The sequence below is a fragment of the Hakea prostrata genome, chromosome 7 (genome assembly GCF_041222555.1).
Source record: "Hakea prostrata isolate BN-2017 chromosome 7, UWA_Hpros_2, whole genome shotgun sequence".
NCBI lineage: Eukaryota > Viridiplantae > Streptophyta > Magnoliopsida > Proteales > Proteaceae > Hakea > Hakea prostrata.
Window position 1 is genome coordinate 29,291,733 of NC_142606.1, and position 23,523 is coordinate 29,315,255.

At 35.8% G+C, this 23,523-nt stretch overlaps 1 protein-coding gene across 1 annotated transcript; it reads right to left on the bottom strand.

Annotated features, from left to right (window-relative positions):
• Nucleotides 1-19,437: 19,437 nt before the first annotated feature.
• LOC149010869 (PLATZ transcription factor family protein) lies at nt 19,438-21,070 on the bottom strand. The gene is made up of 4 exons (XM_089163737.1): nt 20,908-21,070; nt 20,492-20,773; nt 20,263-20,406; nt 19,438-20,156 (listed from the first exon to the last, which is right to left on the bottom strand). The coding sequence occupies exons 1-4, from the start codon at nt 20,908-20,910 to the stop codon at nt 19,932-19,934; spliced, it is 654 nt and encodes a 217-aa protein (XP_089019863.1). The 5' UTR covers nt 20,911-21,070; the 3' UTR covers nt 19,438-19,931.
• Between the last annotated feature and the right edge of the window lie 2,453 nt (nt 21,071-23,523).

A 23,523-nucleotide genomic window follows, 5' to 3' on the forward strand; every position in this document is an offset into this window, starting at 1 on the left:
ACTTGGTTGATGGGCCTAAAGCCCAGTTGGACCTGGTTTAAAGACATCCCTCCGTACTAGGTAAGTAGTATGATGTGTTGAAAGAAGCCCATCAAAAAATATTGAAGTTAGGCCCATTAAATCCCTATTTTGAGCAAGCTGTCCAAGTAGGGGCAATTTGGTAAAATTCTATTTTTTTAAGAGTTTTAAAAGCTTTATTTATTGGAAATTCGTGGTAAACAATCCCACTAGGTTTCTAAGTCTCTAGAGAATGTGGAAAGGACCTTAGAACCTCTTCCTTGGCAACCAATCAACCAACAGGGGCAGTTTGGTGAAATCCTAGTAATTTAGGGACTTCTTATGCTATTTAAAGGGGGAAACTTCTTTCTTCTATACTTCTAATCTCCTGTCTATGAGAAAGGTATTATGCTACTGTAATGGCCTCTTCTCTAATTCTATTAGCCCTAGAGTGAATCCTCCAATTCACTCTATGTTTTTGAAGCCATATGGTGATGACTCTTGAAATTGACTTTACCCATGATCTTGATCACTTCCTCATTATTATTCTACTGATTTTGGTGATTGTGGGAAATGTCTCACATCGTGCTACAACCTTTCCTTCTATCCCCATGATTATTAGGTTGATTCCCTCTTTCCCCATCCTTGGCAACAAAAAGTAAGGGTTATTTTGTGAGAGTTGATTTTGGGGTAACTCTCATGAGAGGTAACCAAATCAAGAAACCCTAATCATTTATTAATTGGTAGACCCTTTCCAAAGCCATTTTTTATTTTGAAATACTAATGAGATGTTTCCCTTATCTATCTTGGGTGATTTGTGAGAGTCCAAATTGGGTACTCTCATGAGTAGTAACCAAATAGGGAAAACCTAATCCTCCTCTAAATTATTGGATCCTCCCCAAGACTTTCTTTATTATGCTTTATTTATCTTTATTCCCTAGGGTGAATCTTTATTCTCCCTAGTCTTCCCGTGGGATATTAGAATTTCTTTCCTTTGACTTTATTTACATTGTTTTCTCTCATTGTTAGACCTTTCCAATACCTTCTTGATTTTAAAATACTATTCTTTCTTTCTTAGAGTGAATTCCCCAATTCATTCTATTTTCTTGAAGTTCTTGAAACCATTTGGTGATGATCTTATTTCTTAATGTTTTATGTCTATGATCTTACCTAAGATCTTGATGACTCTTTCCATGATTTTCCTACCTATCTTTATGATTGTGGGGAAGGTCTCATACCATTACCATGACCTTCCCTTGTGAAACCCAACCCTAACCTAACCCTAACCCTGACCCAGAAACCCAGTTGTTTTTAGGTCCGTAGATCCGGAGTAAAGGAAGAAGCCAACTATGGGCCATATCAGTAGAAGACATGGTGTTTGACCTAGAACCCATGGAGATTGATGATGGAGTTCCATACTTGGAAGTCTGTGCAGATTTGGAAAGGAAGTTGCACCTATCTGAAGATGAGATTAGTTGAAAGACTTGGAGTATTATCTGACTTGGTTCGAAGGCATTTCTACACCCTAGGTATGTCACTTGATGTGCGTGCAAAAGCCCTTGAGGTTTAGTGTCCATTTGATCCTCCAATTCCCTGTTTGAACTTTGCTGACCTGATTGGTTGTGAAACCCAGCCCTAACCTTGACCCGAAAACCCTTTTGTTTGTATGTCCGACAACCTGAAGTAAAGGAAGAAGTCAACTATGGGCCATCTCAGTGGAAGACTTGGTGTTTGGCTTAGAATCCCTAGAATTTGATGACAGTGTTCCATTTAGGGAAACTTGTTCAGGACTGAAAAGGAAATTGCACCCTAATGAAGATGGGATTAGTTGATGGACTTGGAGTATTATCTGACTTGGTTCGAAGGCATTTCTACATACTAGGTAAGCCACTTGGTGTGTGTGCAAAACCACTTCAAGATTGGATTTTATCTGGGCCTTCAATTCCCTATTTGGGCCTTGCTGTCTTGATTGGTCGACTGCTTGGTCGACTGGGCCAATTGACCAATCAATTGACCAATGAGATCTGTTTTGCTAAATTAGGTCTTGGCTTCTCTATTTAAGCCCAACTTCGAGTCTAATTCGTCTTTTGTGCCTCCAAACTTCCTGGAAACGAATCGAGCTCTCCTCAAGTCATCTCCTTCGCATTCTTGGTGGTTTTCTTGTTGGATCTTCGTCAAATCTCTTGCATTTGCATCACAAGGTATGTGATCATCCTCCTCTCTTCTCCATCTTTAGTTTTTTGTAGTTTTCTTTCCTTTTCTGACTGAGAATAGTGGAGTTGATGTTGCATCTCTGTTGCAACCATCACTCTACTCATCTTCTCTCTTTTTTCCTAAGGATTCAAGGCTTGATGGATGATCTTAATCAAGATCATCACTTGCTTTTGAAGGAATCTATGTCTTCATCTTCTTTCCCTTTTTAGATTCAAAGTTCTTCAATCTTAGATCTGTTTTTCTAGAAGTTCTATGCATGTTTTCCATGATTTCTTTAACAGATTAGTCGTCCATCATTCTTTAGTTTCTCTTCCGTGAATTTGCCATGATTTCTCCAAGACCTTGACTGACCTATTTATGGTAAATTTTTATTTCCTATTTTTTGAATTGAAGACTTGATGTTATTAGGGTTTTGAAGTCCTCTATAGACCAATACATTATCATTGTATATTCCCTCTTGTTTGGTGGCAATTCGAATCACAAAATTCGGATTTTGGATCAGAAATCTCTGATTTTGTCTGTCACTGACTCTGTTGGTCGACAGATTGGTCAACTAAGTTAGTAGACCAATCAATCAACCAATGAAGACAATAGCCTCTATTTTGGTTTATTTTTGGTTGATTTGATTCCTATCTTCTAGAGATATTTCCTAATAAGGTATGTACACTGTCTAGGATCCCCTTCCAAGTTTAGAAAAGATCTTCCTTGATTCTTGAGATTCTTTGCGAATTATTTAAGGTAATGAGAGTTATTTCTTTAATTACATCGGTTGCATGATTTAGTTTCCTTATTTGAATCTTTCTGATTTATTTCCATAAATAGATTCTTATATTGATGTACTACTGATGCAACTACTCTAATTACAATAGCATTACTTGTTTATATTAATTAGTTCATGTATGACTTTACTTGCCAATTATATATAAATTGGATCATGTTCTTGATTACTTTCCATATGGGGAGTAACTATACTTGTGATATGATTGATTGATGATTGTGACTGATTAGGTATGGTTTGGAAAGGAGAGGTGTCCTTTTGACACTTCTGTCCTTGGACATCAACGGGAATATTATGGGATGCTTCCGGAGATGCCCTTGACACCTTCCTGGACTATTGGTTGTCATACTTAGGACTGTCTAGCAGTGTTTGGCTAGGATGTCCCCATTAGATCAGACCCTAGTCGAAGGGGAATTGAGACCGAACAACTTGTGGTAGCAATGGGGATTCATGGGCGCTCAAGACCGGTAACCGACTTGTGAGAGGACAGGAATCACATTGTGGGGGCCATTCATTGCTAGGGTTGCATATGGATAGACTTGGGCTCATGGGCACTCAAGACCGGTAACCAACCCGTGAAGGGACATGAGAGCTTCCCGTTTACCATATATGGATAACCAATAGGGTTGATGTTCATCCCTCTTCGATGCGCAGTTTCTTAACAAACACTGACAATGCTTCCCAGTGTGGAGCACCATCATCAATATCCATGGGTTTTGGGTCAAACACAATGTCTTCTACAGAGAGGGCCCACAGAGACTTCTTCCTTCACTTCGGGACATTGGATCTACCCTAAGGAAAAGTTCGGACATGACCTCCTAAGGCTTTCAAAGATAGCAATATTGAAATCAAGGTCCGACTTCAAGGTCTAACATTAAACAAGCCTTTCTTTATCCCAAAACAAATAGAGTGTCCTGGCTAGGTTTGGGCTGGATTTCACACCATGGTTGCTATTAGGGGACAGTAGATCATAGACTATTAAATGTAATATTATAAGTTTTTCATATGTTGTAATTATCTGATAGTATTATAAATATAACACATGACCTCATTATTGAGACCACTAATTTACTTTCAAAACATGGTATCAGAGCCCACGGTTAAATCACTTTCCCATTACCCAATTTCCCACTTTCCCAAATTCCTTTTCTTTTATGCCCTTTTCACACCACATCACATTTGATCTCAATGTTATTAGCCCACCGGCAGATAATTGGGGATGGATCTGGTCTTCACATCAATAATACAGGTTCTTCTTCCTTCTCTACTAATTGTTGTAGTTTAAAGCTTCATGATATTCTCATGTGCCTTCTGCTACTTGTAACTTGCTCTCTGTGCATAAGTATACCTCTGATAATGATGTTAATTTTGAATTTTGTGTTAATGGTTTTTCTATAAAGGTGATGTGCTCGGGTCGTGTCCTACTCAACGGCCTTGTTAATCACGGTGTTTACAATCTTCCAATGGATATGAACTCATTTGTATTGGCATTTACTAGTATTTGTGCATCCCTTGATCTTTGACATATTCATCTGGGTCATTCTAGCTCTTCCACTATGACTAGGTTAATTTAACAATTTAGTCTACCTTCTGTTGGTTCAAAATCTTCTTCCCTTTGTTCTTCTTGTCAACTTAGAAAGTCCCATAAGCTTCCTTTTACTCACTGTCAGACCAAAACCACTACCCCTTTGCAATTAGTTCACTCAGATTTATAGGGACCTTCCCCTGTTCGTTCCACTGAAGGTCATCGTTTTATGTCTCATTTATAGATGATTTCACTCGTTTTACATTGCTCTATATTGTTGCTCATAAATCAGATGCTCTTCGGGTTTTTCAAATGTTTAACATTTTTGCTAAGAACCAACTTATTGGCTTAAGGCCTTTCAATTTGATTGGGGTGGCGAATTTCAGGGTTTCTCCACTTTTCTTCAATCTTGCGGTATTATTCATCATTTATCCTGTCCCTATACCTCTGAACAGAATGGTAGATTAGAACGTAAGCATAGACATGTTGTGGAAATGGGTCTCTGTTTACTTACACCCTCTGGTATACCTTTAAATTTTGGATAGAAGCTTACTCTACTATTGTTTTCATTATTAATGATCTTCCTATAGCTGTTTTACAATATGATTCTCCTTTTCACAAACTTTTTGGAAGAGTTCCTGATTACTAGTTTCTTAAATCCTTTGGTTGTTTTTGTTATCCTTTCTTGAGACCTTTTAACAAACACAAAATGGAATATCGTTCTTCTGCTTGTGTATTTGTTGGATATAGCCCTAGACATCATGGGTATAGGTGCTTGCACTTGAGTACTGGCAAGATTTTCATCTCTCGCCATGTGATCTTTGATGAAACCCTTTATCCTTTCAAATCTTCTATTCCTACTACTATTTCATTACCTTGCACTTCTCCACTACTTGTTACATGTCCTATTAATGTCTCTTTTGTGCTTGGTTCTTCTTCTGTTTCTAAGGAAAAATTTATTAATGGGCTACATGATGCTGCTTGTGATGTCTTCATTGTTACTACCCCTGATACTTTACCTATGGAGAATGGTCACTCTACTAATCATATGCCACATCTACGAGCTTTTTCTCATACTGTGCTGATTCTAATGTTTCCAATCATTTGGATGCACCATTTCCTCAAGAGCATCTTCCTATTGCCATAACCACTGCTGAGTTAGATAGCTACACAAAGATGCCTTTATTTGAAGTTGTTGGGCCATCTACTACTACTGTTGGGCCATCTACTACTGCTATTGGATCATCTACTAAAGTTGTTGGGCCATCTACTACTGTTGGGCCTTCATTTGATGTTGTTGGTTTGAGTGGCGATAACCCAAATGGGTGATATTTTGTTTCACAGTGATGTAACTAATAATGTGAAACCCAACCCTAACCTTGACCCGAAAACCCTGTTGTTTGTAGGTCCAAAGACTCGAAGTAAAGGAAGAAGCCAACTATGGGCCATCTCAGTGGAAGACATGTGTTTGACCTAGAACCCATGGAAGTTGATGATGGTGTTCCATACTTGGAAGCTTTGTCAGATTTGGAAATAAAACTGCACCTTGATGAAGATGAGACTAGTTGATGGACTTAAAGTGTAGTTGGACATGATTTGAAGGCATTCCTCTATACTAGGTAAGTTATATGTTGTGTTGGGAGAATCTCATTGGATTTGGATTTGCATTAGACCTTCATTTCCCTATTTTGGCCTTGCTGACATGCTTGGTAGATTGGGTGGTCTATTGGGCCAATCGACTAATAGGGACAGAATCTACCAAAGATCCTCTGTTAGGTCCGTTGGTGCTCTATATAATAAAAGTACGTGTTTCTTAGCCTCCTTTGTTTCTAAAACCCTAAGAGAATGTGGGAAGCCTCTCTCAAAGCCTCTCCTTGGTGTTTGTGAAGAACTCTTGCAAGATCTCAAGTTCTTCATCTCTTATTCTTCAATCAAAGCTTAGTAATATCTCTTGTATGGTATTGATCTACTCTTACAATGATTTATTCTTTGTATTGAGATTATGAAGAAGATATTGCATCCTTGCAACAATCTTTTCTACAATCTCCATTCATTCTTATGGTCTTATGATCTCCATATTGATCTTAACCATGATCCTTGTGTTTTCTTCATGAAGCCATGATCATTCTTTCAATTTGATTTCTCTAGCATGTTAGATCTGTTTTGCATGTTAGTTTCGTGTATGATATACTGATTATGTTCTACTAGAATGAGATCTTATCATCTTCAGTTTTTCTCTTGAGTTCATAGCATGCTTTCATCGAAAACTATAAATTTTACCGAATTAGAAAGTCATGTTTCCAAATTAGTAAGTAGTGTATTTTTATCATTGTTAGTGTCTAATCTATGCTATTTTAGTGTTAGATTACTATTTTAGAGGTTTCCTCCAAGTTTTGTAGTGTTCTGGATCTTGTGGAATGAGTTTCGGATAAAAAATCGGATTTCTGTTGCGTACTATTCAGGTGGTCGATTGCTTGGTCGACTGGGCCAAGCTACCACCCAATCGACCAAGGCTGACAGTAGTTGTGTTCTTTGTCCAATTTGATTCGTTTGATCTTTGATCTTCTAGGCCTCTTTCGTAATGTTGTATCTATGTTTGTTTAGGGTTTATTTCCTAAGTTTGGAACCATTCTCTTTGATCTTTGGATATTCATCGAAGCTATTTAAGGTAAGGACAGTTGTTTCCATATTAACATAGATTGCGTGAATCTTAGTTTTTATTTTGGAAATTACATAGATTCACTGCCATTCTTATACTTTTATAGCATGATGCTACTACTGTAAGTACTTCAAGTACAGTAGTACCTTACTCATATATCTCTTTATTGTTTGATTCAAGTATGATTACTTCTCCTTGTCAATTACATATGCAATTGATCATGTTTATATGCATCTATCTATATGATGAGATATTGGGTGTGTATGTTATGACTGAATTGGGAATGTGATTGATTAGGTATGATTTGGGATTGGGGAATGTCCTTTTGACATTTCTGTCCTTGGACATCAGTGGGAATAGTATAGGATATTTCCAATGGTGCCCTTTGACGCTTTCCCGGATTATTGATTGTCATACCTAGGGCTTGTCTAGTGGTGTTTGGCTAGGGATACCCTGTTATATCAGACCCAATTCGGAAGGGTATTGAGACTGAACGACCTGTGGCAAAAATGGGGATTTGTGGGTGCTCAAGACCGGTAGCCAACCCGTGAGAGGACATGAATCACATTGTGGGGGCCATTTATTGGTAGGGTTGGAAATAGTAGACTTGGGCTCATGGGTGCTCAAGACCGGTAGCCAACTCGTGAGAGGACATGAGAGCTTCCCGTCTATTATTTGTGGATGACCAATAGGGTTAATGAGTCCTTAGTCTGGGACTACGCTAACTCAAGGGAAAAGGATATCGGAAAGGATTGCCCGGGGCGAGGAATGGACGTATCTGGAACTGAGTTGATATAACTAAGTAGATGACTTGCATTTGGCTACGTTTTACCTTGACATGCTCCAGTACTTAAACCAATGGTGATGTGAGAGAGCGATGACCTAAACCCCAACCATAGAATGTCCTGAGGGATGCAAGACCCAACTACCACAGGCAGAGCCCAAGATGCCTAGATGGCTGAGGGAGAGTGACTTGACCTACCCAAAGAAGTATGGTGCTATGACTTAAAGCATGTATGCCTATAAAGACCATCATACATAGAGTTAGATTCATACATGCATTGTCTGTTTCATATCATATTGCATCATGCTATGTTTTGCTATCATGTTATTTATGTTGTTATGGAATAACTTGCCTTGCTGAGTTCTTTTGAACTCACTCCTTTTTGTGCAAATATCTTTTGTTAGATTATTCTACAGGTGTAGATTACTATGACAGCTAGTACGAGGAAGCGCAAGCTGAAGAAGCATACTTCACACAAGGTGTTGGCAGTTACAAAGATCTTGGTGATGATCCCTCGTGTGATCATGCTACGTACCAAGATTAGCCCTACCGTGGAGTGGAAGCGGCCATGCTTAATTTCTGAAGTTTATGTTTATGAAGAAGTTCTTTATAAAGTAGAATAAACTCTAGCTTAGTTTGATTTCTTCTTTCTTTCCTTTCTTTTGGAATTGGTTGTAATCTTCTTTTTAGATTTTGAACTACATTTTCACTGTATCCTGTGGAGTGATTTTCCACGCACGCTATATTTTGAAAATTATATATTGGTATCATTATTTATGCACTCGATTATACTTGTCATTCTCTCTTCTTATCTTGATCTCTTGTTTATGTTATTACACATTGATTATATCTTGTTCATGATTATGTTATTGTGCATGTGGGAAGATGATTTCCTCGATACTTGTTCTTCGGGGCTGTGGATCACACACTCGGGTATGCCAGGTAAGGTACCGGCTGGGTGGATGTGACAAATAATGGGACTGTTCTTGGACATTTTCTACCTTTTTTTTCTTCCTCTACTGGGATTGATGGACCTAGTGGGCTCACTACTATGTTGGGTACCTCTACTAAGTGTGGTTCTGTCTCTAATTGTCACAATGCGCTCCCTCTTATTCATTTACATTCAACGGTCACTCAAAGTCAAGATGGGACCCGTGTTGCCAAGGTCCCAAATAGCTTCTATGCCTCTAGGTATCCTGCCCCTCTTGCTCTAGTTATGGCTGGACCTTTAGATATTGAACCCTCTTGTTACACATAAGCTGCTAAGTCAAGTATATGGCATCACGCTATGGATGTTGAGTTCAATACCTTACTTGCCAATCATACTTGGGTTCTTGCTCCACCTTCTTTGGATCGACGGGTTATAGGGTGTAAATGGCTTTTCAAATCAAACGCAAATTGGATGGTACTATAGACCATCACAAGGCTCGATTAGTGGCAAATGGGAATACCCAAGAGTATGGTTTGGACTATGATGATACTTTTAGTCTTGTGGTCAAACCTACTACCATCCAAAATATTCTTGCTTTGGTAGTCTCGTCTCAATGGTCTATTTGCTAACTAGATGTGAACAATGCTTTTCTCAATGGTACCTTGACTGAGGATGTTTACATGCATCAACCTCCGGGTTATGTGGATACTTGGTTTCCCTCTCATGTTTGCAAGTTGCAAAAGTCTCTTTATGGGCTTAAACAGACACCCGCACATGATTTCAGCGCTTGAGTACTTTCCTTCATCAATTGGGTTTTGTTGGGTCCAAAACTGATACTTCTTTGTTTATTCGTTGTCATGCCTCTGCTACACTTTATGTTTTAGTGTATGTTGAGAATATTCTCATCACCGGACCCTGTGCTCAAGCTATTGATACTTTGTTGGCTACCTTGTCTTCAGAATTTTCCCTTAAAGATTTGGGTTTAGCACCTTATTTTTTGGGAGTGGAATTGATTCCTATGGACACCGGCATTCTTTTGTCTCAACAAAATTATATTACTTCTCTTCTTGATAGGGCTGGATTACTTGATGCTAAGCCTATCTCCACTCCTATTGTGCCCACGTGTCATTTATCTTCTGACAATGGCAAGCTCTTGGATGACCCTTCCTTATATCGAAGTCTTGTTGGGGGACTTCAGTATGTTACTTTGACACGTCCAGACTTATCCTTTTCGGTCAACAAGTTGTGTCCATTTCTTGCCTCTCCGACTAAGGCTCATTGGACTGCTCTTAAGAGACTCTTATGGTATCTCAAAGGCACTCTCCTTTATGGGTTACACATCACTCCATCTTCCTCTTCTTCTTTAGAGGCCTACTCGATGCTTGACTTGGGAGGTTGCCCTGATGATCAAAAATCCCATGGCGGCTACCTCATTTTTCTTGCCTCTAATTTGGTTTCCTGGTAGTCTTGCAAGCAAACCACTATTGCTCGGTCTAGTACAGAGAGTGAATATCGTGCTTTGTCCCTTACAACTACTGAATTGACTTGGATCCAATCTTTGCTTACCGAGTTGGGTATTCTTCCGCCTTCACCACTGGTTTTGTGGTGTGATAATATTGGTGCTACCTGTCTCTCTGCCAATCCTGTTTTTCATGCTTGCATGAAGCACATTGAGGTGGATTTTCATTTTGTTCGGGATAAAATTGTCAAGCAAGATCATCTAGTTCACTTTATCTTCACCCATGATCAGTTGGCTGATATTCTCACCAAAGGTCTCTCTTCTACACGCTTTAGTCTTCTTCGATCCAAACTCATGCTCCTTGAAGGACCCTTGACTTTGTGGGAGGGCATTAGGGGACAATAGATCATAGACTATTAAATATAATCAAGGTTTAAAGTATCGGTATCGAGTATCATATCGGTCAGGTGATTTTAAGAGACGTATCGTCCTGTATCGAGTATTGTTTCGTTCAGGCAAATGTATTTTAGTGTAATTTAATGGAGAGACATATTGAGATGTATCGTATCGGTTGGGTCAAATATGGATACGTAACGGCTAGTATCGTATGGTGTCTTGGGATACTTTAAACCTTGAATGTAATAAGGTAAATATCACTTACCTCCCCTCTTAGCTGGATAAATAGCACTTACACTCCCTCTTAGTTGGATAATATCACTTACCTCCCCTCTTACCTAGCAAATATATCAAACACCTCCCCTCTGTTAACTTTTGAGGTTAAATTTAACTTTTACCGTTAAATATTTTTCTAAAATCCCAAACTACCCTTGGTTTAAAAAAAAATTAACACTAAATTACTGTAATCACCCTCGTAATTAAAATACTAAATTACCCTTAAGTAAAATAATTTTTAAAAACCAAATCACCATAGTTAAAACCCAAATTATCTTTAATTATTAAAAGCCCAATATATCCTTTTTTTTTTATTATCAAACAATTAACAAACATGTACCACTATCAAGTAAAATTAAAAATGCAATTAAAAAAAAAAAGGTTATGTTGATAAAATTAAACATGTACTACTATTTTGGGTGTTTTTAATTGTTTGATAAAAAAAAAATTTTAAAGTATGTTGGGCTTTTAATAATTAAAGATAAATTGGGTTTTAACTATGATCCTTTGATTTTAACAATTATTTAATTGAGGGTAATTTAGTATTTTAACTGTTAGGGTGATTACGGTAATTTAGGATTTAGAATAAATTTATATATATTTGTAGCCAAGGGTAGTTTGGGGATTTAGAAAAATATATAACTATAAAAGTTAAATTTAACCGAAAAAGTTAATAGAGGGGAGGTATTTGATATATTTGTTAGGTAAAAAGGAGGTAAGTGATATTATCCAACTAAGAAGGGGTGTAAGTGCTATTTGTCCAGCTAAAAAAGGGAGGTAAGTGATATTTATCCAATGTAATATTAGAAAATTTTCATATATTGTAATTATCTAATAGTATTATAAATATAACACATGGCCTCATTATTGAGACCACTGATTCACTTTCATAACAGTTGCATCAACATAAAATGACCTTTATAAATCCACGGTTGGGCAAAGAGTTTCTCTATTGGAAACTTGAGGATGAACCCTATGCATATTTGATCAAAATGACCTATGTTTTAAATTTTTAATCCACTCTTCATTTTTCAGCACTTATTTTTGCCTTCATTTCAATCGTTTTTTGGGTCTTAAAACATCCCACTGTTAGGTTTCATTTATATAATCTTACATTATACATATGGGCATGTGAGATAGTAAGGTGGAATTGGGTTTTAGAGGAGTGGATCCATTTCAATCCTAGGTCTTTATACTTATATAGGGTTAAAATCTCAGCAATCAGCAAATTTGAATTTCAGGTATCATTTTTTTCTATTGCACTGTTGTTCACAGGAGAGAGATGAATGCAATGAAATTTTTTTTCTCGAATAGAGGAACTCAACTATAGGGTTAGGCTGTATTAGGTTGGCCAAGGCATCAACCCTAACCTAGCCAACTATTTGGACCAAAAAAAAAAACCCTAGCCAAATGTAACTCGGGTTTTGCATATTAACCTTTATGCTCAAGATTGAAGAAACCCACTCAAACACATAACCTTTTTTTTTTATTTGAAAGGTGAGGTTCATTTGGGCTAACTTGCGCGCACCTTGATTACATCCTCAGAAATGAAGATGGTGTCTTCAAGGATCAAATCCACGATCTCTCCACTGAGAAGTATGGATGTCTACTACTCTACCAATTCTGTATTGACTCAAGGTGTTTCATCTCCATAGGGCCCCAAATTTACATCCCAAGTTCCCAATATCTATTTGTTATACCTTGTTTTATATATTTATCATGGTTTCTCTATTAAACCTTATTGACTTCTTTGCGTTGATGACAGCTGTGAGAACGTTCTCATTCCACCGTCTTTTTAAGCTTAATTTTAAACTTTTCAAGCCCAACTTTTGAGATTTGGAAACTTTGGATGGCCCACCAAGGACTTTATATATGAGTTGAAATTGAATTTCCATATTTTACGTACAAAGGTAGAGGATTATGCTTTTCTAAAGCTTCTCCATCATATATTTAGGAAAAGATACACGTCTAATTCACTTTATTAGTGCTCATAAATGGACTTCCTTCATAAACATGTGCTGAAGGAACATGAGTGAAACACAATCCTCTACTCCTGCTAGCAAAATGATCCGGGCTTATTGTAGTATTTACTAAATCTGATATAACGAAGGTTTAGAAGTCAAATAAGATAGGTTACCTGCTCCACTAATTTCTGTCTGTCCTTGATTAGAAAGTTGAGTTAAGCATAAGATTGAGCAGTAATGCTTTTTTTTTTCTTCCTTCTTTTAGAAAGATAAAGCAGTAATGCAATAGAGGAAAGTTTGTTACTAACATAAAATCACTTAGTTAACTTTTGAATAGTGAAAAGCTTGCAAATTAGAAATCTAAGAAATGATTAGATTAAATTAACCTGGGCTTAACAGTAGGAAAGAAGTACCATGCAGAATCTGAGATTTAGCATCAAAATCAACTTTTGTTGTCTAGTTTGGTCAAAAACACAATGAAAAGTATGTTTAATGCTAAATTAACAGTCAATTAACAGCAAAGAAAAAACCTAGGACATGTTGATAATTTATTGAAAAATAGTTTTTGATGTTGACTTTTTTTTTTTTTTGAGAACAAAAGCAAGTTGATTGTGATCTTTTTTTTTTTTTTTTTTTTTTTTTTTTGAAAACGAAAACAAGGTGGTTAAAAACCATTTTATAAACTTGTTTTGTTTTTAGGTGATTTTTGGAATATAAATCGAAATTTATGACAATTTCTATTCAAGGAACAGTTTTAATGCAATAATTAATTTCTCGAATGAAAAGATGGGTGCCAGCTAGGTTTAACTGAAATAGTTTAGAGATTGGCATTTTAAATGTAAGAACTTTTCTAAAAACGCTACTAATATTATTTTCACTTTTCAAAAGCAAGTTTTATCAAGCTTAGTAATAAATGTAGCGGAATCAATTGGTCGATTATGAAAATCGAGATCAATGCATCAAGGAGTATTTAGTCTTAGTTATATTTTGATTAGGATTGGCTTGGTTCTGGTTTAGTTAACATTTTATAACAGTTTGTATTCGGTTTTTGTTACTGATTTGGGTTCTGCTTGTAACTGTAAAACCTTACTAAGATCACCCCTAAATCCATAATGCTTGACCTTATAATAGATGAAGAGTCTAGAATTGGGCTCATCCAAACAACCAATTCTTTTGTTTGATTTGGGGATAAAAAACAAAGCAATGTTGATTGAGGTGGTTCTACTTTGCACAAGTTTCAAACCGCCTTTGACGAGAGGGTTGTCTCAATCTGATGGTATGGTGTTTGGTGGTTTGGGTTTAGGGTTTGTATAATTGATTAGCTGAGCCAATTCAACTTGCTGTTGGAAATAGAAAGGTAACTTGGGTATTTAAATATATCGAGGGAAAAGGAGATGTGAGAGTTTAGTTTTGCGTTATTCGGGGGAGGGGAATAAAATGCCAAAGTTTGAGTTGGGGGGTGTTAGTAAATAGAGTCTTTAAGTACAATGGAGTGACAAAAATTTGCTCTTGTTTTATTTATCTTAGGGCTCACATTTTGAACTTTTCCACTAAAACCATTTCCTTTCCTTTTCAATTCTCCTACCGCACTACCAATGGGTCCCACCTGTCTATCTATTCGAATCATTTTTCTCTTGCAAGCAAACAGTTAAACAGGTCATTGTTTTTAAAGATTAAGTAAAAAACATACATCATCTAGATAACATGATGAAAATATATCTTGATCAACCACAAGGAGGCAAAAGAAAACAGCAATCAAGTGGTCACCAACACAATATTATAATCTAAACCTCGGGAGAACGGCTATATCCCTATGTAACTCTATTTTGATTGTACAAGGCCGCATTACATTGCAACTTATTACCCCAACCCTCCTGTAGATATTCGTAGCATTGTAGAGGATATTTGGTCTCTAGGGGAAAGCTTTGCTCATATTTCATTTGGTGTTGTTTGTAGAGCTGCAAATAGTGTTGTACATTCTCTATCACGGAATATCTTGTCCATGGCATGTAGAACAATTTGGCAATGTTCCGATTCTTGGCTCTTGGAATTATGTAATTAGGATGTCTTGTGTAATCCATGCCCCCTCTTCTAAATGAAATTACTCTTCACCAAAAAAAAACTACCCGCTCTTTGGCTGGGGATGTGGCTAAAAAGTATCTGCCATTGCTTTTGTTTCTTTACAACATTGTGTAATCTTCCACTAAATATGATTGTTGCCCCCACCATCATTGCCTTATAAACCACGGGAGGGCATTCTTTTGAGTCAAAACTACCATCGCTACAAAGTTACCCTCACAACCCACAACTTAGTGGCACCGAACTCCTTTGCCCCCTCAATTCAAACGATGTTAAGTAATTGTTATGGATCCCACATCTTAGAAGTGGGACCTCCACCATATCCATGGTCCCTTGAGGATGGTAGATCCGGAGTCAATAAAATTTACAAAAATTTATACAAAAAATAAAAAGAGATAATTATTGATGTTTTCTTATATTATAGTAAAATTACATATCAAACCCTATAGTTAATGAAATTACCATTGTCTTGCTCGCTTCAACATTGTTAAGTAAGCATCAGGTGTTAGTAAACAAAAATGATTTTACCCTTCTTTAATTCAAGTGTTGATACAAAATAGACCATGTACCCTTAAAATTAGACAGATGCAAAATTATCATTGTATCCTCGTTATTGAGTCATTAACAACTATTAGCTTTAGGTGTCATCTTCAATTTAGGGGGAATATCTAGAGAGATTTTTTTTTATTATTACATTTTACTTTTTTTTTTTTTTTTTTAAATAGATGATTTTCATATATTGGAGATGCATGTATTATATGATATACCATTGGCCATAATCAAACCCACAACCTTTTCATTAAGAAGTGTTGATGTTACTTAACTAAGCAATCCTACAATGAATGGATTATATCATCACTTGAGGTTGTTTTGGGCATTTAGCAAATTTAAATAAATATATACTATATCATCCATTTGCAAATGGTTCTTAACGGTAAAAAGACCTGAATAAAAGACAATAGTAAAGAATCTAATAAATAATTTTAAAAATGAAAAGGATTAGCTTGTAACTTAACTTAACTTAACTTGACTATAATAAGGTGGTAATAATAATTACTCTAAATAAATAAAAATCACCTAGAAAACACTGATTAAAAAAATATTAATTAAAAAATAAATAAAAAAAAAAGAGAGAGAGAGAGAGAGAGTATAGATGGAGGTTTCACTTTCATGCCTTGAAGAAGTTTTTTTTTTTTTTAAAGTAAAGAAGTCTCTTTTAGTTTTAACTAACAAAGATTTTGTGTCGGAGCTAGAGACATGCCATCAATATCAACAAATCCTGGAAGTCCTGTGCATGGACTTGGGGGTTCAATCCATGTGCAGCTGATGTGATGGGATGTGATGGGACACCATTTAATGGGCTCACAATGGTATCTTTGAATGTAGCTCCCTATGACTCTCAATGTTGGGACGAACCGGATGAACCACTTCAAATCGAATCAAAATGGATCAATCAAGCCGTTGTTTGTTCTGTCGGGTTTTACTTGGGATATTACGTTCGTAAAATTAACCCAACCACATCAAGGCAATCTCTACCTTGATAGAATTCAAAAACAACCCAATTATCATGGTTTTAGCCTTTTAGGTATCAGTGTCTTATTAAGTGAGTTACCATAGTTTTTGGTATCAATCTACGTCGGGCAATTTGGGTATCTTCAATTTTAGAATTTTTGAGATGTCTACAAAATTATATTTCAAGTTCTTTATAGACATCTAATGATCTAGAAAATTCTTCATTAATTCAATCTTAGATCATATATGTGTATGTTTCAGAAGATATTGAGCCACATCATCAATGAGCGTCAATCCAGTTGTCTGGTCATCAATTCTATGTCCAACAGTTCTATATATAATAAATCTATTAATTAATAAATTATCATAATTATTTATTTATATATGTATTATGGAAAGAAAAAAAATCATGGTCAACTTCATGTGGAAAGTGATAAGGGATGACAATGTACTAATGTCTACCCATACTCTAACCTTCTCTCCCCCAATCAAAAGAATTGGTAAAGAATAATAATACCCTTACTCTTATGTTTCATAAAAAATGAAAAAGATATTAAAAAAAACAATAAAGGGTCTTAATTTCTGGGTAACCAAAGCCAAGACTAGTTGCATCGTTGGCTTCATTCCCACCCCCATGCCCCCCACCCCCACCACTTCCAAGTGAATATAAATTAAATGGCTTACTTGATTCAAGCGTGCCCCCAATTTAATACATAAAAATTAGACCGGTAGACCCGGTTCAGAGATAGATTGCCCACCCCAACCTTTACTCTCCTTCCTTCTCAATTGATGATGATTGTAAATAACATATTTTTTTCAATATGACCCCAAAAGTCGATGTAAGAGGTGGTGGTGGTGGATAATTTTTTGCCATAATGGGTGATTTCTATAGGACTCTTCATTTTTTCGGTCAGCTCAACCTAACTAATAATGAAAATGTGAATGAAATGATTCTTTTTTCATCGATCTCTATGTCTGATGTTCAACTTTAAAAATAGAACTTAAATTTAGAGTCATATGAGTCATTTTAACATATAAAGGTAATTTTCTTCTAATGATTTAAATTTTTTGTTTTCAGCCATTAACTGGAAATAGTCATTAACAGTGCGGACTAATGGTGTGGACTAATGGTGTGGACTTATTCATAAGATTTATACACCTTGGGGTGTAACCATAATATAAAGGCAAATTTTAAGAATTTTAAAAAATAAAAAAATAATAATAAGGGTAGATGCTTTGTTTTGCAATACCTATGTTCATTTTGTTTGTTCATTTCCTTTAAGATGAAAAATTCAATTCAATCCTTGTTGAATATTCTTAAGTGTATTAGTTGGTAATGTTGTCATGTATAATCAAATTTATTTATTTATTTATTTTTTTGTGTCTGAGGTTCATCCATGCCAGCTATTACACACCTCGATTACATCCTTAGATGAAGCTTTATCGTCTACAAAGGTCGAACCTATGATCTCTTCATTGAAAAGTATGGATCAAATTTATCATCAAATAATATGAGAATAATCCTCTGCTCATAAATATAAAATGAGGAGAAAAATATTAATAATTTTTAAATATATTTAATTGTCAAAATCAGGTAAATCAACATTGCATTCATTTTTTCTACCCTAGTAAATCGATCACTTGTTAGCATTAATAATTTTTTTTTATTAACATAATATCATAAAATTATATTGAACATAATTCCACTTAGTCATAGTGCAATTCCACTGAGTCATAATGCTCTAGAAACACAATTTTTATATTGATTCCAGATATTGCAAACTTATGTAAGAGAAGGATACACTACATGTGAATTCAATTGTCATTGCTGTTCTAACATTATGGGTGAAGCCTCCACCACCACCATGAAGTCACCTGGCAAAGCTCTCTCTCTCTCTCATGCATTTCCATCTTCTTTCGGCTCCCTCTCTGTACGATTTGTCTCCGACCCCATTTAACTAAAAAGACTTTATATTATTTTAATAAGATCCAAGGAAGACAACAAACTATTAAAGACAATTAGTAACACATGAAGACGTAAATGAGAAAAACAAGTGGGTCCATCCAACCAACAAACCCAACCAGACAAAGATTAGCACAATCCCACCTTTTAATCTTCTCCTTCCCACACAACCACCTACCTCACTTTTAATCACTTTTTATGGTCAACAAAATTCTAAATTATTCGTACAGAATAAGGGCAAATGCGGTGTGAAGACTTTTCTACAAGTAGAGTAGACGGGGATATTTTCCTTATGCAGTCTTGCCTCAATAATTTTTGTCAACAAATTGTACCAATATCTTTACTTCACGCTATAATTGAATTATTCATCGTATAATAATTTTAATTATTGACTAATCAATCTCATATTGAATTATTCAATAGATTATAAAATTCAAAGGGTAAAAAGAATTTTGAGTAGATATCTCACCTTTCATGAGGGTTGAACTCGTTAATTCCTTGTGTGAGTTTGAATTAACCTTTGAATGATCCCACCGATCGGTACTTCTTCTAGAGCTTACTAGTTTGAGCAAACAGTTTGATGATCCCAGGTTAGTTGACTGGGATCTCTTCTTTTAAGTAGCTCATGGCTTCCACCTTGTATGCATTTCAGTTTGAGACAAAAATAATTTAATCACATACACTTTCCTATAAAGAAACCTCCATGATAATAAAGTGTGAAAATCTCATTATGCCGTATTCATCCAATGATGAAATTACCTAGCAGAGATGTATGTGATACAACTTAACCATGAAATGCTGCACAGGAACTCCATGTCTCCATCACTCCATGAGGAGACCACCAAAAACAAAGAAAATAAAAATCCACCCAAAAACAAAAAATCCTCTATAGTTAGCCGCTCTAACCCAATCAAGAACAAAACAACTGTTGTTTATTATATTCTAAGAAAATGATAAATAAAGAAGGAATAGTTGCATTTCTATTGCAATGTGACATTTATCATCATCAGATACAAAAAAAAAATTCCACCCAAAATGTAATAATACTGAATAATCTCCAACCCACAGAAATAGTAACATCAGATAGAAAAGATAGCAAAAGAAGAATATGTGATGAATCCATGCAGCTGAAGAGGGTGCATGAAGGTCCACCATTCTCCTTAATTCTTATGCTGTACAAGAATCACAATCAATTAAAGATAAGGAGAGCTATGTATTCAGATGATTTTTCCATTCTCCCTTTCTCCCTTTTCCTTTCCCTTTTTCTTTAATTATAGCACCAAAATTTTCCTTCTTTTTTAAACAAATAAAATATGATATTATTATTCTAATAACATCTACTATTACCAACAATTAAGAAAGAGATTGAATGTGCAGGTTGAGAGGTTGAGAACTCAATAGAAGGGAGCTCTGTGAGGAATTCCCTTTCTCTTGCTTAATTTCTTCTTTGGCTTTAATGCTGGAATAGAACTAGGTTGGTAATTCTCCTTCTCTTCACTAGATTCCACCACAGAATCTTCATCTTGATGATTTTCTTTCATGGGTAAATCATTAAATTCTGGAATTTGAAACGGCATAAATGGATAATCTCTGTTTCCTTTCTCTGCAACTCCTGAAATCTGCCCAGTAAAATAAAAGAAGCCAAATTTCAAGCTTTTTACTCTTCTGGGAACTAAGAATTTAAGGCGATTGTGATCAAAAATAGAAATTAGGAACTGGGATTACCTTGCAAGCAATTGAGCAATATCGGTTAGGCTCTTGTAAGCTTCTCTCACAAACTTCACAAGCTGCTCCACTGTTTGTCTTTGATGGTTTCAGTTGCGGACGAGGATTCAGAAAAATCACTTTCGCCTGATTTATCAGATAGGTCTGTGGAACCACAGAATTTAATCAATTTAAGAAAATTGTGAAGAAAATTTATGAAGGAGTAGAAATTAAATTCACAATTTCGAACCTGAACTTTGGAACAATCTATGTGCTTCTGCATATCATGGAGACGAACCACATCATGATAAACATATCGACGAATCTGAAGCAGCACATGAAGATAGTGAGCAGATGAAGAGACACAGTGCTGGCAGATACATCGGTTACAGTCTATACAGAATAGATTCTTCTCATTTTTCCGGAGTTCTTCGTGAATTACACAAGAACCAAAAAATTTGCTCTTCAGTAATGGTCCAAGCCACTCCGGTGCCCTCTTCTTCTTCTTTTTCAAATTAATCGCGTACCCAACCTGCAATTCCAACAATCCAATTATTACAACTGAAGATCCTTAATTTCATCCAAAAAACCCTAAATTTTATAAAGAAAAAAACGAGAACTTGAGTAGAAGTAAAGATTCAAGCACAGAGAAGCCAAGAAAATCACCATTTCCAGTGACTGCAACCAATTCCGGCCAAATTTCGCGGATAAAACGAAGAAGAAACGAAGGTTTTATGAATTGAACTCCAAAATCTGAATCGAATCCGAAGCGATGAAAGTTTACAGAGCATGTGATGGCGGCTATAATTTCGAGCGGCAAAGGGAGTGAAAAGAGAAAGGAGGGGAAATTCTGTACTGGCTATGCATATTCCCGTATATAGAGCTGGTCCTACGCTTGGGCGGGAAGAAATGTGCGGTCTCTGCTGTCCGATCGTGGTTAATCGGACAACGGATATGATGACAACGCGTCGTTTGATTTGTGATGGACTGACCGTTGGATTCTGGTCTTGGATTCCTTAGTGGGGCCATTATTGCGAAACGCCAGCAACAGTGCAGAAGGTGGTAATCTCATAAGTCATAACTATTAATGATACGCCATAGTTTGATGACACGTGGCACGTGTTTATCCACTTATATGCTTTCCCGCTCATTTTCAGCGGGATTTCCGGAGCCAAAAGCCGTTTCTTTTGCGGGCGAGAGGCGCCGTTTTTTGTCTCTCTTGAATTTAAAATTCTCGAAACTCACGAAACTGAAGTAGTCAATATATAGACGAAATACCGAAAATACCCTTAATCAGGTCGCCTCTTGCTCTCAGACTTATTATTTTTATTTTCATTTTTTTTTCTTCTTTCAAATAAACCATTCTCAGACATTTTGTTAGGTTTTGAGGAAGTGAGGTTTTACGATAAACCATCCCTAAGGAGGGAGGAGTCAGGTACACAACTCTTCCTAGAGTTATACTCCAAATTTAATTCTAATATCTTATATTATATAAGCGCTTTAAGTAGGCATAAAGAAGTAAGTATTCATATTTTGTTTGATCAATTTACTTGAATTCTCTATTGAATAGTTGTGATTATATTTCATTGGTACTGACTTATTCGTCGGAGATGTACCTCGATTCCTCCAAGGTCGTGTATGTATTTTGCAGGAATTTAAAAGAAATGACGAACAAGATTTCGTATCAAGACATTGCTATCTTTTATTAAAATGTATGTAATCATAAATTTCCTTCAAGGTCTAAGGATAATTACAGTATGACACAAACATCACTATCAAAGAAAAACAAACCACAATATTACTTTCAAAGACGACGTATTTGAAATACCTTTACAATGATGATTTGCTATTTCCCTCAGGCCTCAGGGCCTCATGTTCATATACCATGTTCTATTTGACGAGAAACCTCCTTTTACTCTTATACCATTTAAGGGCGCAAGAGTAAAGCTACTTGATTGAAGGTTGTTGACTGTGATTTTGCCTACCAATTGAGGTGCGAATTTCTCATATCATGATTCATGCATGCCTTTAATATGTAGGACAGTAGGAGTACGATTTTGTTTTTTTGGTAGACGTTATGCTTGGCACAAATGCAAAGAAACACCTCGCAATAAAAATTTGTATCAATTCTCATTCTCTATTATGCCCATTTAAAAGAAATAAGTATAAGAATTTATTATTTGTCAAGAATGAAAAATGGTTTAGTGAATTTTGTTGAAAATAAATAATGGAATGAAAAATAAGTTTAGTGTCAAAATAAAAACTTGTTAGTAAATAATGGTGAGCAAGTGATAAAATAGAGAAAAAGTATAGTTTTTATAAAAAAAAAATATGTATTGATTACTTTACCTTCATCTTAACTATAAAATTTTAAATAAACTTGTGCATAAAATGAAAAAAATGATATTTTCACTATAGTTCATAATAGACAAAAAAATTCATTATAGATTTTGAAAGTTATTCTATTATTTTAAATAAATATAAAACTGATAATAGATATCAAACAACTTAAAATAATGAAAAAACCCCATAATTGAGAATGATAATTGATAAAAACAAAAAAAAAATAATAAATAAATAAAGCCTTAGTTGACTCAGCCTTGTTCCTAATTAGGATACCTTGAACCTCTCCTAACCCATGCTCGGGGCTAAATGTTTTACACAACATCCATATGAGCTTAGGTTGGGTTTTGGTCATCAGGGCAAACTTGCATTCATATTTGTATGTTCTATTTACATGTCAACCCAAATGGTCATAGCTAAGTCGAAAAACCTAATATTCACTTTGGCATGTTCACAACCTGATTGACAGGGAAAGAATAGGAAAAATTTGGAATGAGGGTCCCTCCCTATATCGACTTAGGGATGGGAAGCTTTAATTCATTTATATTTGTACGACTATATTGGTCCATTGCGTCTTTATTCCTTGATAGAGACTAGAAAAAGGCCAGGGATTCAATATCTTTCTAAAATAATGTGATGGGACATGGAAGTTTGGTGATTTTCAATTTCAACCAGTAATTTTTTTTTTGGAGAATCATTTTATAGAGATAACTACTGTTGCTTTTTTTTTTTTTTTTTGGGTGCAAATAACTACTGTTGCTCGTCTATTGAATGAAATTACTATTGTCTTTTTTACTTTTAACTGTGTTAAGACCATGGTCCGAAATGTCGTCGGGTGTCGCCGTGTCGGTGCCCGGCGACACCAGCGATATTTCGATCGATTTTTTGAGAAAAACTCAAACAAAATCGATGATGAAATCTACTGTGGAGGAGAGTCCA